General features: G+C 34.7%; 1 protein-coding gene across 2 annotated transcripts in view; it reads right to left on the reverse strand.

Annotated features, from left to right (window-relative positions):
• BBS2 (Bardet-Biedl syndrome 2) overlaps window positions 1–27,043 on the reverse strand; it is a 42,476-nt gene that overhangs the window by 817 nt on the left and 14,616 nt on the right. For both annotated transcript variants that reach the window (XM_074293453.1, XM_074293455.1), the window contains exons 5-16: window positions 26,225–26,302; window positions 24,119–24,223; window positions 23,947–24,033; window positions 13,505–13,640; window positions 13,010–13,149; window positions 12,063–12,210; window positions 11,803–11,974; window positions 10,693–10,822; window positions 6,056–6,187; window positions 4,904–5,041; window positions 4,573–4,685; window positions 563–711 (exon numbers count right to left, since the gene is read on the reverse strand). In XM_074293453.1, coding sequence (XP_074149554.1) covers window positions 563–711; window positions 4,573–4,685; window positions 4,904–5,041; window positions 6,056–6,187; window positions 10,693–10,822; window positions 11,803–11,974; window positions 12,063–12,210; window positions 13,010–13,149; window positions 13,505–13,640; window positions 23,947–24,033; window positions 24,119–24,223; window positions 26,225–26,302 — 1,528 coding nt within the window. The remainder of the gene's footprint in view (window positions 1–562; window positions 712–4,572; window positions 4,686–4,903; window positions 5,042–6,055; window positions 6,188–10,692; window positions 10,823–11,802; window positions 11,975–12,062; window positions 12,211–13,009; window positions 13,150–13,504; window positions 13,641–23,946; window positions 24,034–24,118; window positions 24,224–26,224; window positions 26,303–27,043) is intronic.

The raw sequence follows: 27,043 nt of genomic DNA on the forward strand, positions 1-27,043 counted from the left end.
AGGTAATCTAGTCTGACTTTTCTTTCCTTGGCATATATCACAGAATAACAACCAATTTTAGAATATTTCAAAGTTTTCAAGGCATATTTTCATAACCTGTAAGGTTGATTAAAAAAAAAAATCCCCCAAAATAAAGATGGTCCAAATATTCCCCACTGTTGAAAGTGAAAAGTCACACGTCAACTAGTAAGTCTGCCAAAGTGTCTGGGCTGGAATTCACACTCATTACTTCTATCACAATACACATGCTTTTGAGAACTTCAAACAATAAAGCTATTTCTACCTAAACTACATTGTCATTTAATTTTTGACTCATATAAAACAAATCCTTCAACATGGTAGGGCTGAAATACAAGTATTTGTTTTAAAGTCATAAGTACTGACTTCTCTAGTTGTTTCTTTGGAACTAAGCTTTGGCCTGTTCTGAAAAAAATAATTTGGACTTGTTGGACATTTATCTGATACTAGCAGATAGCTGACCTCTGGAAGAATGACTTCAATCAGTAACAATAATTTTTCACGGTGGGTACGACAAAAAGGATGGCCACAAAATCAAACTTACCTCGAAGACGACCAGCTCTTTGTATAGCTTGGTTTACTGCTTTTAGGTTACCTAAAAGCTCTGTATGGTTATTACAGCGAATTTTATAACCATTTAACAAATCCTTGTTAAGGTCATAAAGTTCCACATAGCGTTTCTTCATTGTTTTCCTATATGAATCAACAGAAATATTATTATCACTCCATCTTCAATGTGGCAGACGAGAAGGGAGCAAAATTCTTAGAAATTAAGAGGATAAAAAGACACTAATCTTAGCAATAGTTTCATTAAAATGGATTCACTGCATTTGGTGACCTGCAAGTCTTACAAAATTACCTCAGAGAAAATTTCCATTCTAAGATAATGAAAAAAAGGCAACCTATCTTGTGTTAGCTCTTGTCCTAACTCAGAGAACTGAAAGATGACACTTTTGTACTTCAGCAAAGAAGTTATACCAAAAGTATAAAGCAGGGGTTCTCAAACTACTGTCCACGAGCCAGATGTGGCCCCTGAGGACATTTATGCGGCCCGCCAGGTTATGGCAAATGGGCTGAGGGGCGGAGATGGAGTGTGAGTTTTTGTTTTTACTATAGTTCGGCCCTCCATCAGTCTGAGGGACAGTGGACTGGCCCCCTATTTAAAAAGTTTGAGGACCACTGGTATAAAGTTATCTAAAAGAAGTATAAAAACATAGAAGCTTGAAATGTGGACAGTTTTGGGGGGGAAATACTAAGTTCTGTTTAGAACATGTTAACTTTAGAGATGAATGGAGGTCATATAATGTTACATGTCTAAAAGGCAATTGGTAATAAAGGACTGGAGCCCAAAAGAGAGAGACCAGGGCTAGAAAGACTCATAAATATATTCCAATACACAGTTACATAAAGTTAGAGGAAGATAAGCAACCATTTCCACAAGATGATCACTAAATTCAGGAGATCTAGTGCTATCAAGTGAGATGAAGGAACCCAAGATTATAAGCTTAGGGGGATATCCATAGATGGAGGCTGTGATATGGAAGAAGAATCTACAAAGGTGACAGAGTCATTCAGAACTAGGAAAGAAACATGCCATAAAAATCCAAAGTAATTGCAAGTACTATAAAGAGATCAAAAAGGATCAGGGTTGAGAAAAAGACCTGTTTAGTTTTTAAACAGACAAAAAACAGGTCTATCAAAGGAACATATAGAGGCAAACAAGCTCAGTAGTCTAGTATTTGATAAAATGAAAGATCCTAGCTACTGGGGTAAAAAGAATCACTATTTGGCAAACTTTTTGGGAAAACTGGAAAACAAACCCAGGAATTAGGTATAAACTTTACGTCTTACACTATAAACCAAGATTTATTCCAAATGACAGCACAACTTAGACATAAAGGGTGATATCCAGAACAAATGAGAAAAGCAAGCTGTTAGGTTCTTACTAAGTGCTAATGAGATAATGAGATATTGGGTTTTTACTAAGTGCTAAGTCGGTACTTGACAATTTTCTAGTTCCGGCCTTTCCTGGTAGTTTGACTTGTGAATTCCTGGGGAAGAGCTTGCATGCTTAGGAGGAGCAATCTCATTGGTTGAAGTAATTCTTCCCAGAAGCCCTTGCATTATCCCACGCCCATTCTTTGGGAGGATAAAGAGGGCAGCACTCCAGAGATAGTCTCTGCTCTACACCAGGCTTGACACGGCTCTCTGCAGGAAGGGAAGTCACTTCTCTGGACGACAGTTAACAGCAACTGTCTGGAGACAATGGTTCTCTACAGGAAGAAGAATTTGTCTGAGAGATTTGAGTTGACACAGCAGATCTCCTCCCAGAGAGCGATCGGCAGCTTCTGGAGAAGACAGCACGCTACAGCAAGCAAAATATTTTTTTCTTTTTCTTTTTCTTTTTTTTTTTTTTTTTTGGGGGGGGGGGTGTGAGTTGCTTTTTTGCTGAGGCAATTGCTCAGGGTCACACAGCCAGGACGTGGTAAGTGTCTGAAACCAGATTTGAACTCAGGTATTCCTCGACTTCAGGGCTGGTGCTCTATCTACTGAACCATCTAGCTGCCCCACAAAGCAAATTATTTGATAGATTATGAATAGAGTAAAAGTTCATAACCAAGGAACAGAATTATCTCAAAGTAAAAATGGACAATTTTGATAACATAAAATTTAAAGCTTTGGCATAAGTACCACCAATTGTAACTAAAATTAAAAGTACAAGATTTCCCTAAATTTAGTGTTTATTGGTTACACAAAAGTAGCTCATCAAGAAAAACAAGATCTTAATGATTTTATTCCAAGGTTATCTTCCAAGAATGTGTAAAGATCAATCATTCAGGCAATCAATCAACCAGCATTTATGTACTTACCATAGTTCAAGTGATATGAATACAAAAAAGGCAAAAACAGCCCATGCCTCCATGGGGGAAACAATTGAACAAAGGGAAGACCACCTTAGAGGTAATGGCATGAGCTGCTGAAGAATGCAGAAATGCCTTCTTGGAAGAGATGATATCAAGCTTAGGGATTCCAAGACTAAGAATTTAGGAGCAAGGACATTCCAAGTGTGAGCAATAGTCGAAGAGAGAGAAAAGATGGACTGATCAGAGTGTGTGTAAAGAGGAACATAACATGAGTGAAAGGTAGGAAAGGACCAAGTTGTGAAATACTTTAAATGTTAATAGACTTTAGATCTGATCTTGAAATAATACAAATCTATAAGGAATCTATGCTCTTATTTGGACAATACATGACAATGCCAAAATGTAAGACTGGGATTTTTTGCCTCAGTTGCTATTTAAAATGGATTCCTTATAGATCGTGGGGTCACTGGATAATTCTAATGATAGATAACACTAAACTAATTGTATTGAGTTCTGAAATCTTATAAGGCATCCCCAGTGACATTTCCAGCCACCAAAATAATTCAGTTTAGTAAACTATACATGAAAAATCAAGTGAATTTAGTTACAGTATCACTAAATATATTTTTGACAGAAACTACAGAAAAATGGTAGACTGGGTCAATAACTGAAGAGGAGGAGGATGAGTTGAATTGCATTTAGAAACTTGCTAGTGTTTTTCATACTCTAATAAGCAGAGATTTTTTTGCCACCAAGTCCCTTCTTTTTAACACTCATATTCTCCTTTGGATGCAAAATGACTATAAATGATGGAGAATAATCATCATCATTTTTTAAAGCTTGCAAATCACTTTATATACCTTGTCTCATTTAAGCTTCACAACAACTCTGTGAAACAGATACTGTGGTATTATATAATATCTATTTTCCAAATGAAGAAATTGAGACTAAGGGAAATTAAAGTATACTTATTCATAGCCACATAGATAGTGTCTGAAATGAAATTTGAATCCATTTTCTTGATACTCAGTCCAAAAATCTCTTTTATGTCTTACACACTGCCTTTCTATGGAATGCTATATTCTGAGAAGAATCTTAATTTTAAGAAACCCAATATAAGGAGTATAAGTACTCTAATATATTAATAGCACTAGCATAAGATTAAGATTAGGGCCCCCTCCACAAAAAAAAAAAAAAAAAGCATCATCTAAGATATGTATACCTATAAAAGGAGGTGAGCAAACAGTGACAGAATGCAGCTGGGTGGCTAAATGTCTCACCAAAATCCATAAAACATAGTACCACCAAGGTCTGCAGCATATGTTCCATTTATTGGGACAGTTTAACAAGAATGGCACAAGATGAGCAGGCATGCATGAGCTGTGATCTGCATTAGAGAAGGGAATTTCAAACCAATACATTAGTGTGATCCTGAATCCATCCAAATACCTATGAAATGTCAGTAGGTATGCACACTCCTTCAACTTTTTGAAGTTGGAATCTTTAAAAATTGCACAAGTAGCCATCTGATAAATTTTAGTTCTTTAAAACTCATCTAAACAATCACTGGGTAAATATTTCATTGATAAAACCTTCATGAGACAAGTGGCATGTAGCATATAAAACATTTTAGATGGAAACAATGATTGCACATATTTTCTAAACCGCTAACAGTCTTTGCCATACTCACATGTCCCTCATAAGACGTGCATCCTCTGCCCGGACCAACAAACTACGGATCAAATTGGAATGATCAGCCATATCAGCACTGAGTTTCTGGTGAACCGAATGATATTCATCCACCTGGCAAAATGAACAATTGTAGATTTATTGAAAGACTAACATTCTACAAAGACCAAGTGTAAATAATTCTGAAATCAGCTTTGCCTACTAAAGAGACAAACATCTCTTTTCCCTTTTCACATTCAGCCAAGATTCACTTACGTAAATATGTTATAACTGACACATTCTAAATGGCAAGTTAAAAAATCCTTACAAATGCTGTTACTGTGGGTCCATACCTTAACTAGTACTTTCCGTAACTCCTCAAAGTAGACAGGGAAATCAGCTTCTACCTGAAGATCTTCAATACCAAAAAAGGAAGCCATAGACTGGATGATATCCCCAGCCAGATCAATATCATCAGTATTGAGAGTGATCTAATAGGATAAAAATTAGCATATCAGATTTGGCATTTTCTCTCTTAAAACTTATACACATAGCAAATACCTGTTAGATGCCACACAATGCACAGTACCTTCTAATATAGAAGGTGAAGGGAAGACATTGAGGAGCTTCTTCCAGATCCTCTATTTAAGGTGGGGGCCAATGGCAGCCACCTCATCATTTCTCCCCTGACTACAGGACTTCATGATGTCCCATTAACAGGATCCCTCCCTATCCCCCAGTTTTTACTTCTTTATATGTGTCTTTTCCCATAAAACGGAGCAACTTGAAGGAAAGGATGGGTTTTTGCCTTTCTTGTAACCAAACATTCAGTACAGTTCTTAGCACATTGCAGGCACTTAACAAATGTTTATTAACTGATTGCCTGATGGAAGTATTTACTATTGCTGGATCCTGACTTACTAGCCAATTTTCTATCATTAAAACAAAAATAAGACAGCTGTGCTTCTTTACATTTTAAACCCTATTTCTGTTATCTTCATCTTTTCTACCTCTATGCTTTTCTCCTAGCATCTCCTTTTATTGTCAAACTCTGGAACTGAAAATCTTTTGTGAGATAGATACAATATTCCCATGAGAGCTATGAAAAAAAGTAAGACATTTAGTGTGCCAACATTTAGGCTGGCAGCGACAGCAATAACATATAAGCCAATTTTCAACAATGGCCATGAGATTGCTACTAACATGCCCCTATCCTCACCATAATCTCAAATAGCTGCCATATCAATCACCATCTAGGGCTTCCAACACGAGGGCAGAGCTGGCCCCTAGCCTGGCCCTCTGCCTCCTGTAAATACATATGTTTTAGATTCTAACTTCAATGTCAAAGAAATGAATAGCAAGTACAAGGGCTGAAATGATTGGTTTGTGACAGAAAGACTTCTCTTTATGGTACTTTCACTTGTTTTCCAGTGTCTCACCAGGACGCTGTCCTCACTCTAATAAAGACTGGATTAGCAGAAATAAGGTAATTATGCAGTTATCACCTCTCCAGTTGGTTTTATTTTTATATGGAGATGCCCATTATTTCGTAGGGATGTGAAACAGATTTGGAACGGAGCACTTTGAATTTCACTATCGTCAGGTAACAGGAAGTTCTGGTTCAGCCACAAGACAACCTTAAAAAACGTAATAAAATGAAATATCTGTTTTAGAAAGGATTAGAAATATATGGCCATTCTTTTTTTTAGCTTTTTATTTTCAAAATACATGTACAGTTTTCATTCACCCTTGCAAAACCTTTTATTCCAAATTTTTTTTTCTCCCTCCCTCCTTTCCCCCTACCCCCTCCCTTAGACAGCAAGTAATCCAAGTAATATAAGTTAAACATGTGCAAATTCTTCTATATATATTACTACAATTATCATGCTGCACAAGAAAAATCAGATCAAAAAGGAAAAAATGAGAAAAAACAAAAAGCAACAACAACAAAAATGGTAAAAATACTATTATGATGCAGATCATAGCCATTCTTAACATAACAGAAAAGGCAAATGACAAATGCTGGTGGGGATATAGAAAAATAGGGACACTAATTCATTGTTGGAGTCATGAGTTGTTCCAACCATTCTAGTGAACAATTTGGAATTATGCCCAAAGAGCTATAAACCTGTGCATACTCTTTGACCCAATAATACCAGAACTAGGTCTGTATTCCATAAAAATAAAAGGGAAAAAATGTACAAAAATATGTATAGCAGCTCTTTTTGTGACGACAAAGAAATGTATATTAAGGGAATTCTCATCAATTGAGAAATGACTGAACAAGTTGTGGTACATGATTATGATAGAATACTACTGTGCCATTAAAAATAAAGAGCAAGAGGAGTACAATAAAACCTTGCAAGACTACATGAATTAGTGCAAAGTGAAATGAGCAGAACCAAGAGAACATTGTACACAGTAACAGCAATAAAAACTTAGCTACTATGTTTAATACAATGATCCAAGACATTTCCAAATGAAACATGGTGAAAAATGCTATTTATTCCCAGAAGTGATGAACCCTGAGGGCAGACTGAAGCATACTTTTTTTTAATGGTCTTTTATTTTTACAAATACATGCAATGATAGTTTTCAACATTCACCTTCACAAAAACTTGTTCAAATTTTTCTCCCTCTCCTCCCCCCAACCCCAAGACAGCAAGCAATCTGATTAGGTTAAATGTGTACAATTATTCTAAATTTTAGATCCATCATACTGTGCAAAAAATTAATAATCAGATTGAAAGAGAAAAAAAAGCAAAAGAAAAAAACAAGCAAACATTAAGAGATGAAAAATACTATGCTTTGATTCACATTCAGTCTCCACAGTTCTCTCTCTGTATATGAATGGTACCTACCATCAAAAGTCTATTCCAATAGACTTCATTGTTGGATTCAATCACTTCATTGTTGAAAAGAGCCAAGTCTAACACAGTTGATCATCACATAATTTTGTTATTAACTATGTACAATGAATGTTCTCTTGGCTCTGCTCACTTCTCTTAGCATCAATTCATATGAGTCTTTCCAAGCTTTTCTGTGAAATCAGCCTGTTCATTTCTTACAACACAATAATATTCCATAATATTATATACCATAATTATTCAGCTATTCTCCAATTGATGGGCATTCACCTAATTACCAATTCCTTGCCACCAGCAAAAAAGCTGCTACAAACATTTTTGCACATGAGGTTCTTTTCCCTTTTTCATAATCTCTTTGGGAGACAGGGCACTGCTAGATCACAGGGTATGAACAGTCTTAAAGCTTTTTGGGCATAGTTCCAAATTGCTCTACAGAATGTTTATATCAGTTCACAACTCCACCAACAATATTAGTGTTCCAATTTTCCCACATCCCCTCCAACATTCATCTATTATCTTTTCCTGTTATTTTAGCCAATCTGGGGGATGTGTCGTGGTACCTCAAAGCTGTCTTAATTTGTATTTCTCTAATCAATAGTGATTTAGACTATTTTTTCATTTAACTTCAAATGGCTTTAATTCCTTAATCTGAAAATTGTCTGTTTATATCCTTTGACTATTTATCAACTGGGGAATGGCTTATATTCTTATGAATTTGAGTCAATTCTCTATATATTTTAGAACTGAAGCCTGTATCAGAAACACAGGCTGTAAGAAATTTTTTTCTCAGCTTTCTACTTCCCTTCTAATCTTGGCTGCACTGATTTTGTTTGTATAAAAACTTTTTAATTTAATATGATCTAAATTACCCATTTTGCATTTCATAATGTTCTCTAGTTCTTCTTTGACCATAAATTCCTCCCTTCTTCACAGATCTGAAAGGTAGAATATCCCTTGTTCTAATTTGCTTTTGCAACACCTTTTATGTTTAAATCATGAATTCATTTCAACCTCATCTTAGCATAGGATGTGAGCAGTTGGTAAAATGCCTAGTTTCTGGCATACTATTTTTCATTTTTTCTAACAATTTTTGTCAAATAGTGAATTCTTATCCACAAAGTCAGAGTCTTTGGGCTTATCAAACACTAGATTGCTATAGTTATTGCCTATTTTGTCCTGTGATCCTAACTTATTTCACTGATCCATTACTCTATTTGTTAGCTAATACCAACTGGTTTTGATGCCTGCTGCTTTGTAATATAGTTTTAGATCTGGTACAGCTAGACCATCTTCCTTTATATTTTTTTCACTAATTCCCTTGAAATTCTTGACCAAAAGGTCAAGGTTCTTGAAGCATACTTTATTTTTCTTTCCTTATTTTTTTTTTTTTTTTTGGCAAAATGGCTAATGAGTAAATATGTTTTGAATGACTTCACATGTATAATTGATATCATATTGCTCACCTTTTCAGTGCAAGGGGAAAGGTCTGGAAGAAGGGAAAGAATTTGGAACTTAATATTTTTAAATGAATGTTAAAAATAAATCTTTTCAAAACTCATACCCTTGAAAAATAAAAATATATCACCTTTCTTGAATAAGAAACCCATACACCTATCCTTCGATATACAAAATCTAGTCTGTGAAAACTGTCCTTAAAATGAAACACTGTGGGGAAGGGGGGAAAGAGGGGATCAGAGTCAGTGCAGTGCAGAGAGTCAGGAAATGCTTCTACCTGGTCGAAATACAGGAATGTACCGTCCCTTTAAAAGAAACTAACAACTGTGCCACCCTGTTATATAGAGGAATTTGCCCCTAAGAATGAAAAGTAGCCCACATATGAAAAATGGATATAAATAAAAGTGGTCTATTAAAAATCCATAAAGTGAGGATTGTTTTCTTATTTTATGTTTATTTCCTTAAGAGAAAATACATATGCTGTAGAACATATTGTAAAACAAAGATTAGTAACAAAACACAGAATGAAATTAACAACTCAAAAACTCCATAACTGTATTCCAACTCTTTCAATACTTACAACACTGATTCCACCATGGTTGTTGCCAAAATTCATCATTCCATTCTTATTATTTTACTGATCACAAGCTAAATTATAATTTATTTATTTACTTAGGCTTGTTCAGTGCTTCTTCAATTATCCTCTTTAGGCAGTGAGCTTCCCATCTCCCCCAGATATGAGGTAAAAGGCCCTCAATGATTTTCTTAATAATGGATCCTAGTGTATGATATGTGTATCTACAACAGTTTGTTCTGAGAACTATGATTCTCTATCTTTTAAGAAATGTAGGAGAGAAGTATATAATTTTTTAAAGCACCAATTTTAGACATTAAAGAATTAGACTTCTATAGAAATATTAGTTCAAGTATAATACAATTTAGAATTACTGAATAGTAAAACAAGGAAAGAGAAGGAAAATTATAGTAAAAATTGTTGCAGAATGAGATTATACACAATACTATATGATGATCAACTGTGAATGACTTAGCTATTTTCAGCAATACAATGATCCAAAATAAGTCCAATGGATTTATGATGAAAAGGACTCCAGAGAAAGAACTGGTGGAATTTGAATGCAGATCCAAGCATACTATTTTTACTCTTTTTTTTCTTGGTTTTTTTTTTTTTTTTTTTTTTTTAATCTGTGATTTCTTTTACAGTATGGCTAATATAGAAATACATTTTGCATGAGTGCGCATGTATAAGCCACATCAAATTGATTGCTTTCTCAAAAAGGAGGGAGGGAAAGAATTTGAAACTCAAATTTTTGTTGTTTTTTGTTTTCTGCAAAGCAACTGGGATCAAGTGACTTGTCCAGGGTCACACAGCTAGTAAGTGTTAAGTGTCTGAGGCCAGATTTGTTCTCAGGTTCTCCTGACTTCAATGCCAGTACTTTCTCCACTATGCCATCTAGCTGCCCTGGGAACTCAAATTTTAAAAAATGATTGTTAAAAAATTGTACATGTAATTGGAAAAAGTAAAAATTTTAAAAAAAGATTATTGTAGGATCTATTGGAGGGAAATGTCATTTTTTTCTTTCAGTTACAAAAACATCTCAGTAATGCTTTCACTATAATTACTGAATTTAAATGGGGCAATCTCAAGAGCTATATAATTTTCCTCTATCAGACTGTTACTGCTATAACATACACACTCAAGTAATTTCCCTTTCTCTGGGATATTTCAAAAGAAATTAATATTTCTGGGGGAATATAAACAATGAACTAAATACAAGTAAAATGTACAAAAGAATGCTTACCCTTTGCACCCGTTCACTGACAGTAAAGTTAACAAAACTTAGTGGTTCTTTGATAGAGTCAGGGCTGCTCAGCGCATACATGGCAAATCGGGGGAGCTGTCGTGTTAATTCAAACACATGAAACTGAGTGCTATATAAAGAAAGTAAAAAAGATTATGCTAATGTTTAAAGTTAACACCTTAAATCATATTGTCATTTGGTCCAGGTCCTATAAAATACATAGCAAAGCACTGGGCCAACATGATTCTATTAGAAGGTAACAATTTTAAGTAAATCTGAGTGTGGAAATACCATGTATGTTAATAGGTGTCTTCACATAAACAACATAATCCTCTAAATATAAACATATTAAGGTGAAATTGAAGATTTTTCCTGGCCATTGATAAGGGAATTGAAATCTAAGAGTTTTAGGAACAATAGCCCAGTAATAAATAACCCCCAATACAAAGGAATCTTCCCATTTCTGACAGACACAAAAACCTAAACTAGAAGTTAACAGGACACATAAAAAATATCTTAGAATTCTCACAAACATTAGATTTAAGAACAGAAAATAACAATCCAAATTCTGCTAACATTTTCTAGAAAAATTACATTTTTTTTCTAGAAAATATAAATAAGCACAAGACCTTAAAAAAGGGAAATTCACGAAATGGCTATTTACTCCATGACCTGAACATTTCTGTTCAACAACCATTTGCTGAAGGTTTACAATATACAAGACATTCTGTAATAATGGGGAATGTACTCTTGACATTAATAATATACCTTGCAATAATAATGTACATCTTATATTTGTAAGTGTTAAGCATAGAATAAGCATAGAACCTTGAATTCAATAGGTATTTAATTGATGAACTGATTTGATTTTATCTAGCACTTTGTCATTTTCAAAGTATTGCTGCATACATTCTTATTGATCCTTCTAGGAACCCTATGGAGCACAAAAGGTATTATTTTAGAGATGATGAAACTGAGGTTCAAAGAGGTTAAATGATTTGTCCAAAATAACACAGCTAAGAAATAATGTATCGAGAATTAGTCCAGGAAACATATTATCATGTATTTTCTTTTTCCAGAAATGCTTTCAAAAGTATACCAATAGCCTACCTGTTTCTGTAGCCCACAAAAGTCTTCATGTGCAAGTCCACAGGAACATCTTTTGGTGGCATGATGGGAATTTGGATGCAGCTGGAAAGATTCTGAATGCTGGGATGCACCACATGGCTTTCACCCGGAAAAATTCCTTCAGCAAAAATAAGCACTGCTCGGATAATGGTGTCTATAGGAAGAAGGGAAAACAGTAGCTCAGTAGCTGCACCAAAAGCATTCTATTCTCTAACTATGAGCAGCTGTAAATCATTTCCTACCATTTGAAGTTGAGATCCGTAATTCCACATGAGCAGCTTGGCTGTTGGAGCCCACATTCACTGTCAGGGCTGTCTGCAGCTTGGTGTTGGCTGGGATAATTCCCCGTTGCCCATCAGACTCATTCATTGGAATGCTTGATTCAGCCTGCTGAAAAACATCATCCAGTTCCAATTTAGTTAACCTTCCAAATAAAATGGCAATTCAAGCTCTAAGCAAAGTTTATCTGTAAGCTAGATGAGACAGTATTTATCAGGGCTGTTGTGAGGGTGAAAGGCGATAATAATTATAAGCCCGTGGCACAGTGCCTGGTGCATAGTAGATGCCGTGTGAATGCTTATTCTTGTCCTTTCCCTTCCCTTCTATTCAGGAATCAGCTGAAAAAGGCCTTTCTGGTCTCATGCTACACAAAGCAGTGTTCTTACATTCTCTTATGTTCTTAGATTCCATTCTGCATCACTGACATTATGACATATTTGTGTGTGCCTAACTTTAACTGTACTCAAACGCCCATCATCCTGCTGACTCTAAGCACTGTGAGGACTCTCATTGCCTTCCCATCTCCCTCGGTACCACTGCCGCACGGGGCCATGCATCCTGCAGCCAGGGGGTTTTGAATGAACCGCTCTTGATGTAGGAGGAACAGTGACTTGGGGTCACAAGGTTCAGGCTCTGCTTCCTAGTGAGGGTGATCTCTGCTCAATCACTTACTCTCTGGACTCTTTTTATAGGAATAAGGGTAAACTAGACAACCTCCCAGGTTCCTCCTATCTCTGATGATGTGATTCTGTGAATTCTATCAAAATACATTATAAACTGAATTTCAATAGTCACCACCATATAGTTACTATTAGTCTAAAGCAAGACTCTTTTGGTGGTCTGCTGATGTCTTCTCCAACTACCAACCTGAATTGTTCTGACATAGCCAAAGCTTTGTTTTGAAAAATACCTTGGAGTTTTCCTCATAGTTGCGCAATTCCAACAACAGGTTCTGTTTCTTCTGACTGAGCTCCCGGATCAGGTCCTGTTCCACACTTGTATCCATCAGGTTGCCCTTCATTTCTGCACCACCAGGGAGATAACCCCGTACTGTCCAGGAGGTAGAAACATGACTGAATTATAGTATGTCCATTTTCAAAACATGAAGTTGATGTTTAGTCTCCCTGACTGCATTGTGAGTTTATTAAGCAAGGGAAGATTTGAGTAACAATACTTTAGGGAGAAAGCATTTTCTCCAATAAAATCCATGGAGGGTTTTTAAAAGAAATTATTTGAAAACTGGATCTGTGATTAGGAGCTCCCTCTACTGAGAAAGGTCAGCACCTACTTTACAACTGAGGCAATTTTGTCAGGAGGAAATGTCAGTCTGAATTTAGTCCCGGCCCACTTTTCTAACTTCCAGGATGTCTCTGGACTTCCTACCTCTCCAGACTTCCCAATGTACCTTCCCCATCCACTGAACAGCAGATTAGCTGCACATGGCCATCCATCCTGTAGTCACCCTCCACCACACCAGCAATTGCTGAAGAAAAATTGTCTTTAAAGATGACTTCCCCAGTTCGATCACTGCGGGCATCAACCTGAAGAAAAAAAGCAGGGCTTTTTACCCATCATAAAAACATAGATTCTTAGAGTAAGGAGGTATCTATTTATAGTCATGTGATCCAACTTTCAACCCACATACATAGAAACCCTCTTCCAATATTCCTTGAATACTAAAGGAAAAAGACTGATTAATTCTTCATATAGTAGCACTGCTGGGCAGCATTGTTAGGAAATTCTTCCTTATAGGTTTAGCCAAAAGCAGTCTCCCTGTAACTATTATTTCTTGGTTCTACTGTGACCTTCTGTCAGTACACAGCAAAAATCCACTCCCCACTTCCACTTGATACAAGGCTTCACATATTTGAAGATGGCTATCCTTTTATCTCCAAATTCCTTGCTGTAAAAATGAGAGAAATAAACCAATTAAGGATATTTTTAAGCTGTTTCTTTGATTTGAATAATCAAGAACGTTTGGTTTGTAGAATAGTGTTATTTAGGTAGTTCTTCAGTAATTTCTAGGCAAAACATACCTAGTTTAGAAGTACTATTTGTCAGTCTACAATACTGATGATGTATTTAAAAGTTTACCACTGAACACAGAAAAATATTTGCATAAAATTGATGAAAGTAAAAGTAACATGAGTTGAAGTACTACAAACTAGTGGAAAACTTTTCACTGTGAAATACAGTATACTGTTTCTTTTCACCTATTTTTCAAGTACTAAAGTATGAAATGGAGAAAACCTTGCTAATTTATTTGACTGTACAAATACACTTTGGTAATTTTTTTATATTTTCATAAACTACTTTTGCAAATATAAGCTAGAAAATATTATCATTTGCTTCTTGGAGTCTGTTACTCCACTATACATCACTACAAATTTTACAATTTATATAGGCACAAATTTTTAAGTTCTGAAGCTGTAACGTGCTGTTGTCTCCAAAAGCTGCCGATCGCTCTCTGGGAGGAGATCTGCTGTGTCAACTCAAATCTCTTGGACAGATTCTTCTTCCTGTAGAGAGCCGACTTCCCTTCCTGCAGAGAGCCACCTCAAGTCTGGTCCAGACAAAAACTCCCTCTTTCCTCCAGAGCTCCCCTCTTTTATCCTTCCAGAGAATGGGTGTGGGATAATGCAAGGGCTTCTGGGAAAAATTACTTCAACCAATGAACTTGCTCCTCCTAAGCATGCAAGCTCCTCCCTAGGAATTCACAAGTAAAACTCCCAGTAAAGGCCAGAACTAGAGAATTGTTAAGTACCGACTTAGCACTTAGTAAAAACCTAATATCTCATTATCTCATTAGCACTTAGTAAGAACCTAACATGAAGCCATCAGCAACTTAGTAATTTGGAGGATTTGTATTATAAACCAAGGGTTACAATGTTAAATTACATATAGGTGTAAAGCTCAAACATCTAATATGATATAATTTTAAAAAAGAAAGAAAAAAACTAAAATGTTTCTAATTTAAATACACAAATGTAAAAAAATCAAGTATGTTTGTTTAGGTTTACTTGATAGAAATTCTGTAAATTGTATTTTATATTGCAAAGTATATCACTGTACATTAAATCATGAAACTTCATAGGTTTTTGTTACTGTAAGTAGAATAAACATCTACAAAAAGTTAAAAAAAAAAACAAATTCCTTGCTGTTCTAGAAAGTTGTAGAAATAAAATAATTACAATAATTATGGATAGAAATAAACCTGTATCAATAACAAAATAGATAATAAATTAAAGGATAAATTTTTCTGGGCAATAACAATTATTGCCAAAAATTTACAATGGGACACATAATATAGTGAACAGAAAACTGAGAATAGGAAGACCTGTCTGTGTTCAAGTCCAAACTTTGACACATTCTGGCTATGTAGTTGAGCAAGTCGGTTAACCTCTCAAGGACTTGGGCAACAACTTTGGTAAGACTAAGTTGCAAAGAAAGTTGCAAAGAATCCAGGAACCTTATTTCACATGCCAACAGCAAATGCCTTTTCTATGGAATATTGTGTTCAAACATATTAACAAAACAGGATAATACAAATGTGTACCATATAGATGGCACATTCTGTGATGAGGATGTGGACTGTCTAGTGCAGAGATAATAGTGTAAAATCATATCTCTTTAAATAGGCCCAATTCATTTCCTTTCAATTAAAGTCTAACTACTTTACCATCTCTGATATCACTACTGATCTTTCACACATTGATAAGGTCAAAAACAGATAGCCGAAGATACAAATAAGTAACAAGAAATTCCTGTCTAAGGATAATTTGTTAAAGGAGATAACTTGAGACACAAATAATTAATAGAATTTTAGAAATTCTTGTCTTATTTACAAATCTTTCCCTGGAACCTCTTGGATAACATCTCTATACAAACTTTGTTTTATGACCATGGTTATGTATAAAATGAATTTCTAAAATTGTATTCCTCGCACTCGATCTCCTTGCCTTGTGCCCGCCAACTTGTTCTGGCATCCCGGACCTTTCCAGGTAGTTTGGCCTTTCTCAATCAAATGCCTGCCTATTCCTTTACTATCAATAAAGACATTGTTTTAATACAGCATTGAATTCATTCGCTAACCGGACCTGCCTTTGGCACATACTTTGGGGAAGGAGAGAGAGGTAATCACATCACCAGAAAAAGAGCTGATCCATCTTAGCTTAGAGCCTCAGTTTCTCCTCATCAAGATCACTCCACAAAGAACAACTGTGCCCTTCTCCTTCTCCTTCAGGTTTAAGCAGTGCATCAAACACAGAAACACCATCTCAATGGGGAACATACTGTTCCAATTCAACAAACTCCTAAGCAAAGGTGAAGCAACTAGAGGATGGGGTCCATATTTATAGCCTCTGGCAGGGTAGGTGCCATCACAGCTGCCCTGCTGAATGCTACTCTTTTACAATAAAGGAAACTCTGGGAAGAAAAAGATAAGAAAGAAAGAATTTATTATCCTTGAGAGAGCTGGCCCTCAAGTGAAAAGAAAGCACTTACTAATAAATAGTGTACATGAAAACTTGGCAGCCACTTTAGTGATCTCTGTGCAGCTATCACTCCAGCTTATCAACACTAATGGGCTAATTTGGGCTTGGAGTAAGAAACAAAAGACATCAAATTTAAAATTATATTAAGAAAAATTCAGAATTATCAAGTGTTAGTGGGGAGAAAACAAAGATCATCTATGTCAACCTTCATCTTTCCTCTGTCCCACAATTTTACCAACACAGAAACTGAAGCTTGGGGAGGGAAAATGACTTGCCATTTTGGATTTATTTAATATACTGTATTTTTATTTATTATAACAGAATTCTTCCCATTAATTCTGAATTTTCTGGAAGCATGAAAAAGAATAATGATTTGTTTTCAAAGTAATAACTGAATGACTAATAGGTAGGGACAGTGTAGAAAGTATCAGGTAGCCACAGATTCTAAATCAGTCACCACTCATTTCAGAAGAAATACTTTGGCAATAACAACCACTTCTATTTTTTAAAGTTCTTTTAAAATTTAATAGTTTTTTTGCTAGTGCCATTTGTTTTTTTTTATATCATATTCATTTCCAAGCATATTCTCCCATCTCATTCTCTGGCAAACCTATCCCTGCAACAAAGATAGAAAAAGACAAAAAAGAATCCACCAAAATCAATTACAGTCTCCATTCACAGTCCCGCAACTCCACAATAAAGGAAGATCAAAGATCACAAATTTAAAACTAATAGGGATTTTAGAGACCATCTGTCCTAGCCCCTCCTTTTGCTGATAAGGCAAGCTGAGATCTAAAGAGGTTGCCAAAGACAAACACCTAGCAAATAGCATCAGAAACTGAACCCAGGTCCCCTCACTCCAAAAATGCCATTCTTCCACTCTACCACAAAGCCAGTTCACTTCCCCTACTTTTCTTCAAAGTCAAATTTGATCAAAATTAATTACAATGTTTGGTTTGGGTGTTCTTTTTCTTTCCATTCATATTACTATCATTATTATATAGTATTTCCCTGGCTCTTCTTACTTCACTCTGCATCAGTTTGTGTTTCTATTTTCTTGGAAGTCTTCATATTCATAATTTTTATAGTGCAGTAAGGTGCAATGGATAGAGCACTGAGCCTAGCTTCAGGAACATGAGTTCAAATTTGGTCTCAGACACTTACTAGTTGGATAAACCTAAGCAAGTAATTTGTGTCTTTGAACTTCATCTGTAAAATGAAGACAAACTTGAAAAGAAAATGTCAAGCCACTATAGCATCTTTCCAAGAAAATCCCATGGACATCATCCATGGGGTCACATAAAGTCAGACACACCTGAACGATTGAATAACAATAGCCCATTACATTCATGTGCCATAATTTGTTTAACTATTTCCCAATCAATGAGCACCTGCAGTTTGCAATTCTTTCCACAAAAAAAAGTGCTACAATGAATATTTTGGCGCATTGTAGGGATCTCACTTCTGTCTCTGACTTCCTTGGGAGTCTTTGCATAGTTGCTAAGTTAAAAGGTGTACATATCTGGACCAATTTATAACTCCCACAACAATCTATAAACCTAAGCAGCTGACTATAGTCTCTTCAAGAGTAAAACTTTGTTATTTTTTTTTTAATAAAAAGTTCTGAGGCGGCTAGATGATACAGTGATAGAGCACTGGTCCTGAAGTCAGAAGTTCAAATCCAACCTCAGACACTTAACATTTACAAGCTGTGTGACCCTGGGCAAGTTACTTAACCTCAACTGCTTTGAAAAAGAAAAAAGATGCATAAATAAAAAGATCATCAATACATTTGTTTTTATGCCATAGTAAAACTACCCTTACAAAAGTTTTTAAAAGAGCAATCAGAACCAATAGAACATGAACATGTCAGCTCTCTACCAAAAAATGGGAGCTAAACTCAAGAAACAGGCTATGCACCTGGAAACAGCTCTGGCCATGGCATTGGATTTGTATTCTGTTGTCTCTTAGCATTGTTTCCAATTACATTATTGAAGCCATTCCTTACAATGCAGTAATATTGTACTATATTCTCATGCCATAATTTGTATAAGCATTCTCCAAATGATAGATATCTGTTATTTTCCAATTTCTGTTACTATAAAAAAAGTAACGCTACATTTTAATGGAAAAGAGACATTTTCTTCTTTGTTACTAACATTCTTGGGGAATGAACTTAGTGGTTAAATTGCTAGCTCAAAGGATAATAGCTTTTTCCACATAATTCCAATTTTTCCAGAATAACTAGACCAGTCAATTTTCACCAACAATTTATCAGGATGCCTGCCTTTTACTTACTCCAACATTATTTTTTTATTTTTTTGTGATCTTTGCCAATTTGGTGGACATAAAGTGAAATCCCAGAATTGTTTTCAGTTTAAATTTTTCATAATGTTAATAATTTGAAGTCTTTTTATATGGTTGTTAAAAATTTACATTTTTTCTTTTGAAAACTTTCTATCCAGGCAGTTTTCAAAAGAAGATATTGTTGTTGTTCAGTCACTTTCAGTCATGTTCCATTCTTCTTGACTTCATTTTTAGTTTTCTTAGCAAAGATACTAAAGTGGTTTGCTATTTCCTTCTGCAATTCATTTTATAAATGAGCAAAATGAGGTAAACAGGGTTAAATACTTGCCCAGGGTCACATAGCTAACAAGTATCGAGGCTAGATTTGAACTCAGGAAGATGAGTCTTGCTGATTCCAAGACCAGTCAACATTCTATCCACTTTGCCATGAACTGTTCCCAAAGAAAGGTATCCATACTGTAAACCAAAGCTGCTTATAATGTAGGGTCAAGTAACTGGCTGTAGAAGTTGTAAAAAATTTGGCAACTTATATAAAAGGTTCCTGACTGCAACCAAAAATTAATTCAAAATGTAATGTGTTCCAATCCAAGGTATTTCTGGCAGTTTGTCCATACTACTTCTCCCGACTTCATTGAAGCCTTGGTTCTGAACATACAAACACGTACACTTTGCAATGTACCTGCAGGAACAGTCAGAAACACCTCAGCTCAGATTGGAGATTGGGTTTGAATAAAAATTTCTCAGGCAAAAAGGGGTCACGAGTGGGAAAAGTTTAAGAAGACCTGCTATAAACAAATATGTGAAAAAATGCTTCAAATTGCTAATAAGTAGGGAAATTGAAATTAAAATTAAAACAAAACTATAGAATTCCACTTCATACTTAACAAAGGTAATAAAAAAGGAAAATGAAAAATGTAGAAGAGATTACAGGAAAATAGGTGCATTATAGTTGGTGGCACTATTCATAATATACATAAATCCTGATGATATTTTGGATTCTTTGCTAAGCTATCAATCACCTCAATTTATTTCTTCATTAACTCAACAGTATTTTCTAATTAAGCACCACATTGCTGCAAATGCAAGTAATTTTATTCTCTCTTTGCCAATGCTCCGTTTATTTTTCTATTATTTCTATAGACATTATTTCTAGTAATGGTACTAGACCATAAGTTCCTCAAAAACAGGAACTCTTTTATCTTTGTATCCCCAATACTTAATACCCGGCACAAAGCCTGCCACATTGTTCTGTCAAATATAGTGAGAAAAGAGGCTTTCCTCTTACATTCCCCAAAGCTTTATTAAAAAAAAAAGTTTCTAGCCTTATTCCACTCCAAATAATGCTAATAATGCTTAATATGTAATATATTTTTTATCACATTTTAAAAAGAACCTAATATTTATATGCCTTTTAAGTGTTTTTCAAATGAATGCACGAATGCTGTTTTTTTAAAGGACATTTTCAGTATTTACTGATACAAGAATATGAAAATAACATAATTGGTTATTTTTAAGATTATTATATTTAAGATTATTATATTTAAGATTATGCTAATTGCATAATTATATATAATACATTGAACTATCTTTTTATCCCTAGTAAAGATCAACTTGTCATAATGAATGCTTTTTGAATATTTTCATAGATTCTTTGCTCAACTTGCATTTTAATTTTTTTGCATCAAGATTCACAGGTAATATTGATCTATAATTCTCCTTTGCTTTATCCCTTGTTTGGTTACCAAAATAATATTTATCTCATAAAAAGAACTTAATATTGTACCTTATTTATCTATTAAGAAGAACAATTTATTTAGCAGAGATATTAATTGTTCTTTAAATATCTGACAAAATTCACTTGGAAAAATTTTCAGAGTTGGTTTTTCCTTTCCTGCTTTGGTAGTTTATTGATTTTTTTTTCATTTTCATTTTCTGAGATTGTTTAAAGTGGGATAAAAAACGGGCCTCAAAATTAGAAGAAGTTGAGTTCAAGCCTCTCTGCCCCTGATAAGTCTTTTAACTTCTCAGTGCTCTAAATAATTCATGATGACTATACCTTTCAACGCTGTTGTTAGTCTACAATGAAGAAAGAATTCCATAACCAGGAGTTTCCTAAGCCAGTAAAATCTGTTATTAGACTCCCTAAAAATTCTCCAAACAAATGTTTAATATTTCTGACTTTATGATTTAGTATGTGATCAATTTTAATAGAGATATATTGACAAATATATATGCTCTTAACTTAATCAATAAGCATTTATTAAATTTCACTATGAAGGGCTTTGAACACCAAATAGAGGATTTTGTATTTGATCCCAGGGAGCCACTGAAGTTTACTATGTAGTTAGGTAATATGGTTTCAGATCGATTAGTTTGATAATCCAGATATAAAGTTTTAAGGGCCTGCAGTAGAATAGTGGCAGTGTCAGAGGACTCAGGCTAAGCCCAAAGTCTTAGAATCTTACTTTCATCAGTTCTGTCTTTTACTCTTTACCCTCTTCCCTCCTTACCTCACACCTCAATCATCCAATTTCTTAGTATGAATAACACGCATCGATGGTGACCATTTCCATAAAATATTAAATTCATCCCTTGATTTACCCTCTTCCTTTTCAAGGAGCCTCTAGAATTTAATCTCTCATTCAGGGCTTTGTGCTTAAACATTATTCTATGACTCTGATTTTTAAAAAAAGTGGGCCACCTGAAATAAAAAAAATGAAACAAAACAAAACTTACTCTTTCCTCTATCTGGTCCATCAGAATATGATTACAGATTTTTCCCACATTTCTACTTACTACATGACCATCTTGAACCAATATATTATCCCTATGAACCTGTTTTCCTCTGCTCACTCTCTCTTCATGCCAGGCATTCCCAGGGACCCAAATTTTTCTTCTGTTGAGGTCAGAAATGGCCCTAAGCCTACCTCCCATCAAGTAACTCACTGTCATTTGATGAAACGCATTTGAGACAGCTCCTTCCCCCACAATATACCCACCTCTAGGAAACATACTCAAATGTCCCACTAAACTTCTTCCCACAATAGGAGAAATAAAGTCCTGTGTCTCCGACTCCTGTTTCTTCCACCAAGTCCTGCCTTTTCTTTAATTCTACTCTATATCTTCCAGTGGCAGCAGGCAGGACAAGATACTCTTTGATCTCTCTCAAGAGCCCTCAAACAAGGCTTAAGGTTTTTTTTTTGTTTGTTTGTTTTTTAAATAGCCTACTTGAACGCTAGAAGTATATAAATATCGTTTTAGTTTCCTAGTTTTGAAATAGATATATTGGTTGCTTTTGCTAAAATTCTTTTTTTTTTCCCCACAAAGAAAAGAATGACTGGGTGAGTAAAGAAATGAGGGAAAGGATATATACAGAAATAAATAAACCAAAAAGAATCAGTAATTTTTCATTCTCTTTTCTTGTTATCTTGTTTACCTTTTTTATGTTTGTTTGATTCAAGATTTAAAAGAAATAATTCAGTCCTGTTTTATTTAATATGCATATTTTTTTGAGGAATTGAGGAAGGGAAGAGAAGGGAACTTTTAAGTTTTAAAAGTGGGGTTTTTGGTGGGCTAGATAATCTTTGCCTTCAGAATATCATATTTCAATTTTTCTTTTGATTTCTCATAAATAAGGAGGAGTCTTGGGCATTCATTCATACTCTTTTTCCTAGGTACGTGAAAGTCTTTTTCTTAAATGTCTATAATATTTGTTATTTAATGCTGCAATTCTAAAGTTTATTGATGTTCACTGGTAGATTAAACTTAATGCTTCTTTTTGTTATTAAACTAGGGGTGCTATTAATATAGCCTTTTACCTCTGTTTCTAATACTTTTAGGCAGTTTTCTTTTGTGATTTAGTGAAATGGGATATTTAGGCTTTCTGGAAGTCCTATGATGTACTTCCTGTAGGAAAGCTATCTTGATTCTCTCTTTCCATCCTTCAAGGGGATTGCTTTCCCCATATTTAATATTTAATTTTCTATGTATATTTTACTTTCCCTCCTCCTCTGAGCAAAATGCAAACTCCTTGAAATTAAATACTGTTTTATTTTTAATCTTTGTATTCCCAAAGGCTAGCCTATGTCTATTGCACAGTATTTAATAAATGCTTGGTGAACTGAATTGAATTGAATCTTTGGATTCTCTCTACACATTCTGACTCCAAGGTCAATGTCAGTTTCTTTGACATAAATCATTCATGTGCTCTTTTAATTTTGTTCTGTCCATTTTGCTTTCAACTTTGCATTTTTTCTTTTAGTTCCAAATTTGCCATTCTTTTTTTAAAATTGCTTACAATCTGGGGAAATTCGCTGTTACTTGCTCTAAATCAGGGGTATCAACCTCAGAAAAGGATACCTGTGGATATAGACTTAGAAAGTAACAAAATAAAGTTTACAAAATAAAATTATCTATGTTTTATTATACACATTTCCCAATTACATTTGAATCTGGTTTGGTGCACTAGTTCTACCAGCTGTACCCTGGCCATAAGTTTGACAGTTCTGATCTAAATCATCTACTCACTTGTTAGAATTTTTTTATTTCTTTGAGATCTCTATTTTAATTTCCATCTTTCCTTTTAAAATGTTTTAGAAATTCTTGTCATTTTTACCTACCATTTGATCCTTAAAATAGTTACTATAGTATTTTCCCTTTCATTTCAAATTGATTTCTTTATTTTATTATTTATGCATTGTTTTGGATCCTATTCTTGAATGTCAATTCATTTTTATTTTTTTTCTCTACTGTTTTTCTCTGTGATGCCATTCTTCAGATAATTTTATTTCTGTCCTTTCTTTATTATTTGTTGTTTTTCAGATTTGGTGCCCTTTCTGCTATTTTTAGATGAAGTTGGGGAATGAGCTTAGATATGACCTCTCATTCAGCCAATCTGCTCAAAGCCCCCATTCAGATGAACTTGAAACAATTTGCCACTCAACTCATGTTTATGTTACCCCTGCCTCTTGAATGGGCATGTGTTCTGATTCTTAACCATTAAGACTGGGGAAATTACATTGAATAACTAAATTCTATTTAAACTTACTTTTCCATTAGACCAACCAGTGATAAGTTCACATACTCCATCAGAATTAAGGTCAAATGCATGAATGGTCACTGCATGATTCTTAGACTAAAGAAAAGAAAGAAACAATTAGTACAACTGTCTCAAAAGAAAGTACAAATTTGCAGAATATCAGAGGCTGAATCATACTAACTTTAATTCTCCAATATCGTGCTGTTTTGTCATAAACACCAACTGTGCCATTAGAAAGGGCATATCCAAAACGACTGCCATACATTGGACAAAGAGAAGTAATTGTCTATAAAAAGCAAACACAAAAGAAACATATCACACATTTGACACTAAAATTCTATTTAATGCAAAACAAAGATACAAAATTGCATATTTTGCTAATTTGTAGAAATAGCAGCAAAAGTTTTGGCAAATTATGAGGTAAAAATTATGAAACTAAAAAGAAAATGCACAAGTAGAAAGATTTATTAAATATACAATATGACATATATACTTAAAGATTCTTCTAACTTACTGATTTCTAAAAAAACATACTAAATACATGATACCTTACAGCAACCCCAAACTTTAAAATCTAATATTTATGTGTAAGAGAAATATTATGAAGCTATTTCTTTAAAAAAGAAAAGCACTGAAATGTTCCTTAAAGTGAGAAAACAAATGTAAATGTTTACATTTATATTCAGTATACATATATTATATATATCAAAGATAATCTTTTAGAACTAAGTTGATGGGCAACTAGGTGGCGCAGTGGATAAAGCACCAGCCCTGAATTCAGGAGGACCCGAGTTCAAATCTGATCTCAGACACTTAACACTTCCTAGCTGTGTGACCCTGGGCAAGTGATTTAACCCCAGCCTCAGGGAAAAAAAAAAAAAAAAAGAACTAAGTTGACTTGTCCCTTTAAGTTAAAACTTTAAACTTAATATTAGCATTAAATTATCCTGAATTCTAACTGATACAAAAATAGATAAAGAAATCAACTACATAATCTATTTTTTACATTACATAACATCCTTTCCACCCACATCATTTTTGCTAAACTACCCACTTCACTTAACTCTGAACATAGAGCACTAATGTCAGATAACAGAATTACTTAGCTTTAGGTACCCTTTGGCAATTCTTAGCTCTGCTCACCTGCCAAATAAATTATGATTCTTCTGAGTGGGAAATGCTAACAACTAGACCAACAATAAACCTTACTAAAAGAGACAGGAAAAAAACCCTATAGACCAACATTTCTATAAATTTTAACAAATTAGATCTCACTTTCCCCATAATTTCACGTTAAAATCTGCTGACATGAGGGTAACTAGGTGAAACAGTAGAGAAAACACTGACCCTGAAGTCAGGAGGATCTGAGTTCAAATCTGGCCTCAGACATTTAACATTTACCAGCTGTGTAACCCTGGACAAGTCACTTAACTCCAATTGCCTCACCAAAAATAAATAAATAAGTAAAAATCCACAGACTCCTCAACTTAAGAGGTAAAGGGGACTCAAGTCATCAAGTTTAACCCTTTCATTGTATTCCTTATTAATACATAATAATAATATTAATGAGGAAACTGAGGCACAGTGAAGCTAAATGAGTCCAGAGTCACATAACCATTCTGAGATGGGATTCCAAGTTTGAGGTGCCCTATACAATATGTTTATGCTACAATATCTATTAGGTTCTCATTAATTCTTTGGTACTTTCTTTTTACAGAATCTCAGATGGAAGGGAACTTTAAAGTCATCTAGTCCAATCTTGGCCTGGGCCATCTGGCCCTTGGGGCTGCTAAGAAAGGCATAGCCTGTCTCCTGGGGCTCCCCTGTCTTGGGCTTCTGGTCCTGCTCTCCTCCCTCTCACCTTGGGACAAAGAAGCAAAAGAAGAGAGGTTCTAGTTGTGCTTGGAGCCTGTACCTCTGAAGAGCCACTGAGGGAAGCAGAGTCTGGCCCCTGGACACCTACTGGACTTATCAACCATATTTCCAAGAAATCCCCATCCAGATTCCACTTGAAGAAATCCAATGAGGTAACCCACTACTTTCTATCATTCCTAATTTAAAAGCTCACACTGAGAATTTCCTTCTATCTCATTATCATACCTCAAACCCAGAGAAATCTTGAACATTTGTTTGAGTTATTCATCTACAAAGTAAACAATTTAAATAGGTTTTTCACATCTCTGTTTCTTTTTAATGATGAGCACCGCTCATCCTAAAGCCATAACAGACTTTGCTGTGCCCATCTGTTTCAAACTAATTCTGAACCTATTTTTAGGTTCTCTCTTACCTCTGTTTCCGCCATTTCTGCCACAATTTCATCTTCTTTAAAAACCCTGATGTCAAAATCTTCAGACCCAACAAGAAGCTAAATAAAAAGAACATGCTTACTCAATTCTTCCAGGGTAGAGGTAGAAGTTACAGCAAATTCATAATAAAATTTTGATAGCATTTTGTAGAGCATTTCTTCCATCTAAGATACACACATACACATTACATATATGAGGTTAAATATTTTTATCTCTAATTCAAGGCCTGAAACGTGCTTAGAAGAGCTCACTTAGCTATCCTGACAAATTAAGAATAAGTCTAGTTACATATGCATCCAAAATGTGGCCTAGTTAGCTTCTTTCATCTGTCAGCAGTTCCTAATAAATATCTAAGGTCTAAAGTCAGAGCTCACTGTCCATACACAAATTGGAGAGTCATTGTCTAAGCACTAAAGTGTTTCTCTATAAATGTATATCACAATATATATTAATAGATTTTTTTCCCCTCCCAAATCTCTGATGGACAAAAGATTTAAAGAAAAAGGGAAAACTGTCCAAAACTAAGAATACCCACTGTTTTTTTTTAATACTTAATCATAGTATTACTTTATTATGTTTATTTCTATACGATTTCATTCCTACTACTAAATTCTTTATTTCAATAGTATTTTATTTTTCCAACTACATGCAAAGATAGTTTTCAACATTCATTTTTTTTTTTTGGCAAGGAAATGGGGGGGGGGGGTTTAAGTGATTTGCCCAGGCTCACACAGCTAGCAAATCTTAAGTGTCTGAGATCAAATTCGAACTCATGTCCTGTTGACCCTAGAGCTGGTACT

Source organism: Sminthopsis crassicaudata, chromosome 2 (genome assembly GCF_048593235.1).
Source record: "Sminthopsis crassicaudata isolate SCR6 chromosome 2, ASM4859323v1, whole genome shotgun sequence".
NCBI classification, from domain to species: domain Eukaryota; kingdom Metazoa; phylum Chordata; class Mammalia; order Dasyuromorphia; family Dasyuridae; genus Sminthopsis; species Sminthopsis crassicaudata.